This window comes from Grampus griseus (genome assembly GCF_964374135.1).
Source record: "Grampus griseus genome assembly, chromosome: 13".
Lineage (NCBI taxonomy): Eukaryota > Metazoa > Chordata > Mammalia > Artiodactyla > Delphinidae > Grampus > Grampus griseus.
In genome coordinates this window covers 82,516,287-82,528,344 of record NC_139007.1, presented here as the reverse complement: position 1 = coordinate 82,528,344, position 12,058 = coordinate 82,516,287, and the positions used below count along the sequence as shown (strand labels likewise).

General features: G+C 39.9%; 1 protein-coding gene across 2 annotated transcripts in view; it reads left to right on the top strand.

The window, feature by feature from the left end:
- The window catches only part of PRKN (parkin RBR E3 ubiquitin protein ligase), a gene marked incomplete at its 3' end in the record, with an annotated part of 1,266,888 nt that overhangs the window by 431,239 nt on the left and 823,591 nt on the right, over positions 1-12,058 (top strand). For both annotated transcript variants that reach the window (XM_082668938.1, XM_082668937.1), the window contains exon 3: positions 11,276-11,516. In XM_082668938.1, coding sequence (XP_082525064.1) covers positions 11,276-11,516 — 241 coding nt within the window. The remainder of the gene's footprint in view (positions 1-11,275; positions 11,517-12,058) is intronic.

Below are 12,058 nucleotides of genomic sequence, written 5' to 3'. Positions count from 1 at the left end.
TCACCATGGCATTGTGCAGAGTAAAATGAGAAAATACTAAGAAGGGTGCCTAGCATGTAGGTAATTCATAAAATGGTAGATATTATTGCTGTTATAACTCTTAAGTACTTCAGAATTTACTTTTGAGCATCTATTGTATGCCATGAATAGGCAGCCATGAGTAGGGTGACCATACGATTTATCTTTCAGACTGGGAGACTTTGATAGTTAAAGGAGCGCTGTTAATAATCATACTGGGATAAGACGTATAAACTCAATGATCCTGGGTAGACCAGGGTGCATGTCACCTAATCAAAATGAACCAAAGATGAGAAGGTTTGTGAAGGGGGCTTCTACCAGCAGTTCTCCTCACCTCTACCCCTTAAAGATGTTAACGTCTCCTCTAAATAAATGTTGAAAAAATACATAAGGGTTATTGGCTTTATGGAGTGCCAAATTAGGGTTCCTCCTCGGGACCCCCATGTATATTTGACTCCACCTAAAAGCGTTCTGCTCCCAACCATAATGTATTCCAGCTTTTCTTCTTCCCAACTCAGGTCTCTCAGCTCTGACTTTGCACATCCTGTTCCCTTTTGCCCAGAATGCCTTTCCCTCGTTTTTGAGTTTTCTAGGGCTATGATAACAAAGGACCACAAACATGGTGACATAAAACAACATACATTTGTTGCTCAGAGTTCTAGAGATCAGAAGTCGGAAATCAAGGTGTTTACAGGGCGATGCTTCTTCTAAAAGCTCTAGGGAAGGACATTTCCTTGCCTCTTCTAGCTTCTGGTGGCTCTTAGCATCCCTTGGCTTGTAGCAGCATCGCTCCAATCCCTGCCTCCATTTTCACTTAGAGTTGTCCTCTGTGTGACTTTGTGTCTTCTCTTCTTCTTATAAAGACACCAATTACTGGATTTAGAGTGGGCCTTAAGTCCAGGAGGATTTCCTCTTGAGATCCTTAAATAATTACATCTACATAAACCCTATTTCCAAATAAGTTCACATTCTGAGGTTCTTGATAGATATGGATTTTAAGGAGATACCATACTTCCTTTAGTTGGAAGAAAATTAAAATGGAAGAGAGGTTAGTGCCTTCTTTGAAATCAAGGCACTTAGGCTGAGCCCAGGCTTCCTGAAGCCATGCCTTTGTCTTGACTGGCGAAGGCGGTGAGTCCAGATCCCCTCAGAAGCTTACTTATAATTGGACTCCCACCTTGCCTTTTCTCTCTCTCTACCAGGGTGGCGGAAGTAGCTTGAGTAACATAGGTGCAAGTAAAACGTGATATCTTTAAATCCATGACCTGACCTGTCACATGTGGGTTTTCATTAACTTCTGTTAGAGACAGATGCAAAATGCTAGCTGCAAACTTCAAGGCACTTTCTCTTAGCCCTCAAAGTTTTAATATCCACAATGGATTTTTGTAAATTTCTTCAATCGATTTATCCCGGGGGAAGACTGCATGGGCCTCTGAGCTTTTCTTCTGCTCTTATACCCTGAGAACGTTTATATTATGAAAATATAAACAAACAAACAAAAAGACAAAAAGCAAACAAGAAACTCAGTCAACAATTGTAAAGGAAATTCATTATAGATAAGTTCTGTTATATAAATTTAGAAAAAAATGTTTTGTCAAAGACAATATTTACCATTTATTTCAGAGTAAAGGCCCAGAGCTGAGAGTGCTTGGTCATGGCCCCAGCACATACAACCTTCTCATTCACCTGCAGGGGATGGTGCAGCCCTTGGAGCAGCAGTCTGCTCCCCTGCAGAGCTATGGCCCTCGAGGATGTACTTCAGAGGGCCTTTTGGCCTTAACACATTCTTTCTCCTGAACAAATGATTACAAGAAAGAATTAGTTAGGACCAACTGCTGAAACAGAAGGAAAGAATACCATTTATCCTTTCTTGTAGTCAGATGACAGAGTCTAGGAATTTGTCCCGATTTGCTCAGACTTTCAATGCCATCATATCAGCCAGTGTCTAGAGGGCAGCTCAAGCAGACATCTGCTTAGAGTACAGGTGTGGAAGAGGATAGCAGTTTCATGTTTTATTTATCCCACGCAAAATAATTGTTGCATATGACATAAGATATCCAGATTGTGAAACAGGAGCTGACATGAGTAACTATGTATTGTATTTATATCTAAAATTTAAACCTGAGGCTGGAAACTTATAAGGAATTTATAGCCAAGGTGTGAAACTGTTTATCTCTGTGTCAGTTGTTTAAAAAAATAAACATGAATGCCTGTCAGTTCTTGTTTCTTCTGTGCTGTTGAAGAGCCCAACTAAATATTTCTATCCCTCTGTGAGTCACTCAAGCTCTGGCCAGGGCCCAAGGAACATGCAACACCCCAGTTTACTGACTGACCCAGGTGAGGAGGTTGGCGCTTGGCTGCATTGTCTTACATGGCAGTAGGGCATCTCCCTGACTTAGTGAGAAACTTTTAGTATTTGAGAATAAGTGATCCCTGATTACGTTTCTCCCCTCAAGAGTCTACACTCATCTCTTTTCTTATAGCTCTGGGTTAGGTGTGTGACTGGATAAGGAAATATCCATTGCTTCCTCTCCTAAGAGGTTTTTTGTTTGTTTTTCATGACTTTTTTTTTTTTTTTCCTGGGGATGGATGTAATTTAAAGTAGTCAGTAGTTCAAAATTACCACTCTGGCTTTCCACTGATTCCACATAAACATTTTTTTTTTTGTTGTCTAAGAGTTTGTTTTAAAGTCATGAAATAAAATAAACTTATTCTGTTCCAGTTGGCTACTGACTTATTGCAACCTTGAAGCAATGAATGAACTTCCTTCCCTGGGCTTAGTTAGTTAGTTCCCAGTTCTACAGTGACCAGCATTGGGCTGAAACCAAGCAAGGGGCACACCTGCTTATCTTTGGTTCTGAATGAGGGGACAGGACCACATGCTGTGTGTTCACCCAAGAGAAAGCATTAGAATTACAGCATAGGAGAGATGGGTAAAAGGAAGGGGCAGGGGAGGGAGGGGGGAGAGAGAGAGAGAGAGAGAGAGAGAGAGAGAGAGAGAGAGAGAGAGAGAGAGAGAGAGAACCAAAGGGAAGGGGGGAGGAGTAGAGATCATCCAAAGACCGTCACATTCTTTTAGAAAGTGGAATTATAGGAGGGATGAAGAGAAGAAAACCAGAAGCAAACTGGGAGGCTAATTTTTCGGGCCTAGAAAGGAATAGGTTTTAAACAAGAATAAAAGGGTTTTTAATCCTTTAAAGTTTTTTTTTTTCCAGTTTGTTTGTTTGTTGTTTTTGGAAATGTCCCCAAAGCTACAAAATATCGTTTTTGCACATTATTAGCAAAATCTCTTTGACAATACAGGTGTTCTTGTTGAGTTGGGGAAAGGGAGAACACAGTGAGAGAGAGGTGGTATGTGAAATGACAGTTTGGGTGACAGTTGTCTGCTTCATATTTTTTTCCCCAGGGTTGAATCATTTGAAGGTAAAATATCTTTAGGAGGAAGACGTAATAGAGATTATTATTCAAGATTCCTCTTTTTGTCCTGTATGCACAAGAAGGAGGGTCTGTTTGTTAACCCTGACACTCCTCCACAAGCAATACCATACATTGTATGTAATGATTTGTAAAAAATTAATTTAATTATGTTAAAATTCCATATATATTTAAATTATTTATAACAATATATCATAACGTGATAAAGTAATGTTTAGAGAAACGACACTGGGGGGGCATTTCTTGTAAAGTTTACAACATAAAACACAATTTTAACTTGGTTTTAGGCATAGGATTGATTCCCTGTTATCCTTTGTGTTTAGGAAAGGGTGGGCATGGATGAATGGAATCCCAGTCCTCACCTGTGCAACAGCGCTAACCTCTTCTCACAGTAAATCATTTACTCCATAGCTAAGGAGAGCAGTCAGTTGATTCTTGCTTTGTCTCCTTCCCCTCCCCACTGAGCTCCCTCTGTACAGGTCCTAATGAGTAGTGAAATGGCCCCAGGCCTGCCATGGGAGGGACTTGAGGGTGACATGGCTCAGACCAACACTGGCTAATTAGTGTGGAGCTAATTGACCTTTCCCAGTAATTGTATTACTCAGCCTTTGGCAACCAGAGAGGGGGCCTTTCATTATCTCTGTGTAGCATAATACCTTTGATCATAATAAAAACTAGCTGTAAGAAATGTGAAATAATTCAAAGCATAAATCACAAAGTATATGTCTTTTCAAAGTCTCTATTTTTTTAAAATGAAAGATCAAGTTGAAGGAACAGTTTTTATTCTCATCCAATTAATATAAACTGGCATTTAGTGTTTGTTCACCACTGTGGAGGTGAACTAGAGCACAAGAGAAAGAAATCAGTGGGAATAGTTTCTTTTTGGTTATTCTGACTCGCACCGAACGTCCTTAGCTCATGTTGTCTTTAACCACATTATCTCATTGTTAGCAATAACCATACAAAACATTTCTAAACCATTACATTTAAAACTACCTTTAAATAACTCCCTAAATAATTGCCACATTGTCTTTCTTTGACATAGAAAATATACTACAGTAAGTCCCCTACGTACGAACAAGATCTGTTCCAAGAGTGTGTTCATAACTCCAATTTGTTCGTTAAGTCCAACAAAGTTAACCTAGGTTACCCACTAACACAATCAGTTATATAGTACTGTACTGTAATCGGTTTATAATACTTTCACACAAATAACACATAAAAAAACAAACACAAAAAATAAAGAAAACATTTTTAATCTAACAATACAGTATCTTGAAAAGTACAGTAGTACTGTATTAAAAACTCTGGTGAAATAAAAAAACAACTCTGGTGGGCTTACACAAACATCTGTTAGATGTTCTTTTTAGAAGAAGCAAGTAATGAACATGCTGAATCTTTAACAACCAAAAAAAAAAAAGAATAAAAGAAAATTTATGCTGTGTTAAAGTGTTTCTTTAAAATTATCTAAGAAAGAGCTCCTTAATGCCAAACTCATTTTTAAAATTGAAATCTGATAACATCATTGACTATTAGATTAGGAAATCTTTTATCTGATAATTCTTGGCTGATCATATTATTTTCTGGGGGAAAAAATGCGTGCTATTAAAAATTCAAATGAAAATCCGAGATTTTCAGGCCTTAAAACGTAAAGTTGGGATGCAATAGGAAGTAGGGTAGCCTTCCAACTGTAATTATTTTAACCATGTTTTATGATAAACAAGAGTTTAACAGAGTTGGAGAGAATGAAAATGAATGAATAATATCGAAGAGATTGAAGGCAGCCCAGTCTAATTTAAAGAGCATGGAAATTTGTATAGCAAGTATAGTGATGAATGTAGATTGATCAGTGTGCTTATAAAATAAACTAGTGACTTCCCAGGCAGTCCAGTGGTTAAGACTTCGCCTTCCAATGCAAGAGATATGGGTTCGATCCCTGGTCGGGGAGCTGAGATCTCACATGCCTCGCAGCCAAAAAACCAAAACATAAAACAGAAGCAATATTGTAACAAATTCAATAAAGACTCTAAAAATGGTCCATATCAAAAAAAAAAAAACTTTAAAAACAAAATTAAAAAATCAACTCGTTGGAGGTTCTATCTAACATGTATCCTTGTATGATGAGCTCAGAAACGTGGGGAGTCCAAAGTGGGATATTTGAAAGAGCATTGGGCTAAGAGCCAGAAAACATGGGCCGCGGATCTGGCTCTTTCATTTCTTAATTATGTGTCATATTTAGGTGACTCACTAAAGCCATCTGACGCATTTCCTTACCTCTGCAATGGCTGCAGCAATTGGCATGTGCTCCACAGGATCATGGAGTCATTCAACAAACCCAGGTGGAGTGTGTACTATGACCACCGGGTCACTACAGTAGATACTGTAGATTCAGCATTAGGAAGATTTAGTATCTTTTCTTGAAGATGGAATTGTCTGGTAACAGAAACACATAAACAGGCAGTGCAACCCCATGTGACAAGTGCTGTCTTCTCGGGGTTTGGGATCTGCAGGGGAGCTGACTTAAAAACAGCTGAAGCTGGCACCGACCTTTGGGGGTTGCCAGCCTTGTTGCCAGGCCACCTCTACCCTGTTCTTACTTTGCATGGTTTGACTGATGCATCTATAACTGGCACTGATTCTTATTTCATTGTCTTGTCGTCCTGTTTGGTTTTGTTTTTTATCAGACCCACACAAACTTTCTTCCATGGCCTCCAGGTTGCCCTGGTCCCAGTGGCTGTCTTCTCAAGTTTTTAACATATCTGGCTCTTCGAATCATTCCTTTGTACCTGAAGCAGATCCATTGCAGCTTCCAAACCCCGCTCTTCACCATGGCCCCTATAGACTTGTCCTCCTCTGTCTATCCCACCCACTACCTCACTTCCTCTCTGCAGCCACATAGTGGAGCTCGGGAGGGTCAGAGAAGGTTATCGGGAGTCCTTGGCCTGGGTTCCCATCCTGGTTTCATACTTAAGAGTTGGAAGACGTTGAGCCTGTTATGAATTTCTCTGTGGCTCACCTTTAACTTCTGTGAAGTGGAATAGAAATGAACAACAGAGACAAGTAATGTTTAAAGAGCTTAGTTTGTGCCAGGCACAGTTCTCCTGGCTTTACATACAACTCACTTCTGGATGGTAAGAGCAGCTCCCTTAGTTCACTATGGGGATATTAAACAACTTACTACATCTGAAGACCTTGTAACACAATCTGGAGAGTAGTACAAAGCTCAAGCATGTTATGTATTTATTTTACTTTTATTATTAATGTAATTGTTATCGGCATAGCACATGAAAGCATTTTGTTAATATGTGACATTATTAACTATTTTTGAAACTCATTATTAATCATTTTAAAGATTATCTGTGTAACCCTTCTTTAAGTGCTTGGACAACATTCCAATAACTTTTCAATCCTTGTTAATTTTCCTTGTTAGAGTAACATTACTTATTTTTACAATGTTCCAAAAGGTTAAGAATATCATCTTGGAAAGCATTCTCAGGTTTTTCAAATTTTTCTTGTTTTCAGTGTTCGAATTATATTACCAGGCTGTCAGATATTTGAATTCCAGCTACATGTCCTCAGAAGGACTCCTTTTCGGAAAAGGAAAACTACATCAATTTCTTGTATATCGTGGAATAATGGCCAGTTGGATGAGAGGTGGTCATTGGTTGGCAGACAACTCCCGTAGATGTTTTATTAATCCTGGGTATCTCCAAGTCAGAGGTCCTGGAGAGAGAGTCCATGGTACTGAGCTCTCAGTCCCTGGTGGGACAACAGCTCTGCTTGACGGCACAAGACCAAGCCCAGCTGGGTGAATACCCACTTGTTTTGTCCACACTAAACGACTTATGTCACTGCCTTACTTGTTGAATTAATGACTTGTTATAAGGAAAACACAAATGTACTGTTTCCTCTTTGCCAAGCAATATTCTGGTTATTGAGGAAACAAAGATAAATAAGGCATTGTTTTTGCCCTGAAGAAGCTTAAAACAATGTTTGAAAACTCTGCTGTCTTCCCGTGAAAATCTCTACCTCCCAAAGCTGAGGGATCGTTCATATACCAAGAGAACTAAATATTATTTTGGGCTTTGGAGTGGCTAGACAACTAAACTTTATCTAATTTATTGCCCATGGGACATGTTATTAATGTGGCTTTGAACTGAACTAACATGATGGTGCACTTGTACCATCTGGCAAAGGGACTGCTTCCAAAATCAACAACGTTTTCTACAAGTGAGTCAAAGAATTAAGCAGTTAATGGTCTCTGAACCATGGATGGAGTCTCAGGGAAATATGTTCTATAAATATCACTATAAGTACTGAAATCTGTTTGGGATCTTCCTACTCCCCTTTGCAGCTCTACTCTGAGCATTAGGAAAATCTGGATTTGAAAGGAAAACCTCAGTTTTTTTATTTTTTCCATATTTGTCCAATTTTAGCAGCCCCTGAGATTTTGCTCAGGTTCTTCATGTGTTTCCTGGCATCTGAGCATATAGTGATAATTTTTGTATCAACTTTTAGTTCACAGAAAGCCTGGAAAGTTACCAGAATAACTGTCACATTTGTCGATTCTGCTTATTCCACCTTCTTTATACATTTTCCAAATAAGATTGTGTGAGTGGAGCAGCCAAAAAGGATTCTGAGGTTTTATCTTTATACAAGATAAGGACCCACCTCTTTAGTTTTCAAAACTCATAAATGATGATAGTGATACTGACAATTATATATTGAGTTGTGACTGGATTGGGTCTGCACTCTGTATATGTCCTTACATCTCAGAGCAATCATCAAAGTTGGTAATATTATTGCTAATGACATATGTAGAAACTGAAGCTTATGCAGGGAAAGTAATTTGCCCAAAATCATGCAGCTAATAAATTACATCTATTTGACTTTGAATTCCATGTTCCTTCTCTGCAGTCTTCTTGCTCCCCGAGGAACACTTCAGGTGTTGTGTGTATGCGTCTGTAGCTGTTTATATTTGTTCATTCATTCATTCTTATTTCCTCTCAGTCATTTACCTTTTCAATTCATAGATGAATTTTCTACATCTACTAGGTTCAAAGTGCTGTGTGAGGCATTCTGGTAAATAAAAGTAGAAGTGTAACCCAGTCGCTGCTCTTAAGGAATTCTAAATTAAGTTGGAGGATCAGACACATACACACACACACACACACACACACACACACACACACACACACACACACACACACACACACACACGATGTCCAAGCTCTGATCACTGCAGTGGAAGAGCATAGCAGGCAAAGATTACCGGGATTCAGATGAGAGAGAAAGACATTATTTTTATCTGGGAGTATCACATGAAGCACGTACGTTATGACTGTGGAGAGAGGAATTTTAGCTGACTGATTTTTTGAACCTTTTGAAAAGAGCACAATATGGATGAAAATCTCAGGATATGTTAGGATGCTAATTCTCAATTGTTTCTCCTTGTTGCAAAGCACATGTCCTCACATGCCCACATTTGAGTGTACTCAGATCTTGATGTTGGTTTGTTTGATATGACTTAGGCTAAAGGCTTTGTACAGTCTCTAGAGTGCTGGCTGAGCACTGAGGTGATGATAAATGGTGGTAGAACGTCTGTTAGTCCAATTAGAATGGCAAAAAGTGTATTGTCAGCGATTACTGCTTAATGAACAACCACAAGATCTCAGTGCCATACATTAATAACCGTCTCTTTCCCGTGCATCTTCAGGTCATCTGGGGGTCTGCAGCCCCAGCCTGCATTTAGCTGGAAGACTGCTCAAGCTATAGATGGGGTTGCACTTGATCCTCTCCATGGCTTGGGCTCAGGTCTGTGCCATGTGTGCAGTTCTGGGGCCCAGGCTGAAGAGGTGGAAACTTCCAGGGATTCTTTTTTGATAGCCAGGGCAGTGGTGAAAATATACTCTAAAACCCTGGTTCAATCACATCTGCAACTGTCCTATTAGCCAAAGCTGATCACATGGCTTAGCCCAAAATCAAGGGCAGGATGAAGGGAGATGAGAGTGAATATTTTTTGAAGAATAATATAATCTACATATATAATGGAGAGGAAAAGACAGTTGGTCTAGAAAGGAGAAGAGTCTGAACACACTTGAAGAAGATAGTAAGATGTTAGACTATATTTAACCAGTAATAGTGAGACACTTTAAAAAGACTATGTAGAAAACACCAGAAATTCTTGTACAAAAGGTTTGCGGGGCAAGACAAGAGGTAAGGAAGTAATTACAAAGCTCTTGTAATGATGGAGGCCTAAAATGGGGAGGTGACAATTGGGATGTAAAGGAGCTGAAGATGTGAAGGGAATTTCTGAGTCAGAATTAGTTACTCTTGACACCTTGCTGGATGTAACAGTAGGGAGGAAGGTTCAAAGGTGGTGAAGCCCTCTTTAGAAAACATAGGAGAATGATTGGAGTTTTAGGTGGGAGGGGAAGCCTTGACACTTGGATAACATGAGGGATGGTGGTGCCTTGACAGAAATAGGAAGTCAGGTAGGGGCGGACTGAGGGGACAGAGATTGACACAGAGTGACCACTGCTGAGTAGGAGCAGTCCTGGGGAGATCTGGGAAGCTGCGGGGACAGGCGGCAGGAAGAGGAAGTATGTTGACATGACCGAGACCCGAGACACGGACCAGAAGAGATCAGAGTGGGATTTGGGACCGGAGGCCATGCTGGTGACCTTCCTGAGTGGGCGAGGCTGACACCAAGCAGTGGTGTGTGGGCAGGGAGTGCTGATGAGTGTCAGGCACCATTCTTACAAGTATGATAGAGATAACACGGCACTTGGGGGGTTAGGATTGTTACCAGTGTTGTTGTGTTTTGCGTGTGTGTTATTTAAACTTCCTAAGATGAGGGAGAATGGCAATGGGGGGTGTTGTAGAGAGAGGAGGGTCCTCGCTCTGTGGGACGAGGGACAGACAGATGAACGACTGTGTCTACCCAGTAGATATTCTGAAACAGAGATTTAACTTAAGTTAGTATAGTTTCTGTCCAAGTAAATTGTCTGATGTCTAACTTTCTTTTCTTTTTTTATGCTTTTATTTTATTTTATTTTAATTTTTATTGGAGTATAGTTGCTTTACAATATTGTGTTAGTTTCTACTAATTCTACTAAATTTTAAAGTCTCATGTTCATACACATTAATATATAGATACAAAACATTTTTGTAGGCGTCCACTGATTTTAATTGTGAGATTGGATGAAACAGTGAATGATCCGAGATGGCACTGGTACCCTGTCCTCTGGCTTCACTGGCCTGGTGGTGTGATTGCTAGTGATGTCTGAGTATACATGGAGCCTACTGTAAACAAGTGTATGGTAAATTCTAGAGAAAATTTCCTTGTAGTTGGTAATAACCAACTCTGTGCTTTTTAAAACAGAAATGAGTGCTAGCATTTAAATTTGAAAATTATAAGGACATATTTCCAGGAAGTCAGTTTTAAAAGCATACTGCTTTTCAGTATGGTTATGTATGCAGTGTGATACATGTTTCTTTCCCGTTAGATTTCATGTCCCTTTGAATATTACTTCAGTTTTCGTCTGTTGTTGTGTTCCATTTATCCCCACATTTCAGTTTCTGGCCCCAGTTCAATATTAACACACACATGTGTAGGTGTTGGCCCCTGCTGCAGGGTGAGTGTGCCTGTCCTGATCAGTCAATCACACGTGTCACTTTTCTTTAAGTTCCATGACTGCATACAGACATTGGACATAAACCAATGTCTTTTACACACTCTAGAACTGATGACAAATTCAGCTCCTCCTGGTGTTTTAATGTCTGCCCTTTCTTGTTGTGTTTTTGTTTCACTCTCCCACAGAGCTGTGACCTGGATCAGCAGAGCATCGTTCACATTGTGCTGAGACCCCAGAGAAAAGTCCCAGAAAGGAGCACAGCTGGAGGGGACAGCCCGCAGAACACTGCGGGGGGCTCTGAGAGGGAGCCTGAGAGCCTAACTCGTGTGGACCTCAGCAGCTCCGTCCTCCCAGCCGACTCAGTGGGTCTGGCTATTATTCTGAAGGATGACAACGAGAATGGTGGCCCACCAGCTGGAAGGCCAGGTAATTGACTGACTGTGGCTAGTAAAGCATTTTGTGCAGTAAAATCTCCGCGAAGAATGGCCTCACTATGGTGTATTTAGTTCATGACAAGTTCTAAATCACCAGAGGGAGACATGACTAGAAGGAGAGTATGTGGATGTAAAATTTGAGGTGACACATTTAATAAGTACAACGAAACAGAGCTATCATATTAAGAATGAACATAAGGGATGGGGAAGGTGTCAGGACCATAGTGATAGTATCTTGGGTTTACTTTTGGAGGAACTAGGGGTGGTGGGGACATGTGATACATTGTGCTAGGCTCAAAATATATGATTAAGGTACCTATATGTCCCTCTCAACTTTTGCCTTTGTTTTCTTCTATTTCTTATTTTCTTAAAATACATTTTGGTTGATTATGTTTCTGATGATATAGAGAAATGTTAAAAAAGGAGAAAGAGAACTTCAGAGGTAATTTTAGTCATTCACAGGCTCTAAGAACAAATGACAATGTCAGTAATATCCTTTGTGTGAAAGAATTCTTCCTTCTTTATGCTACAGCC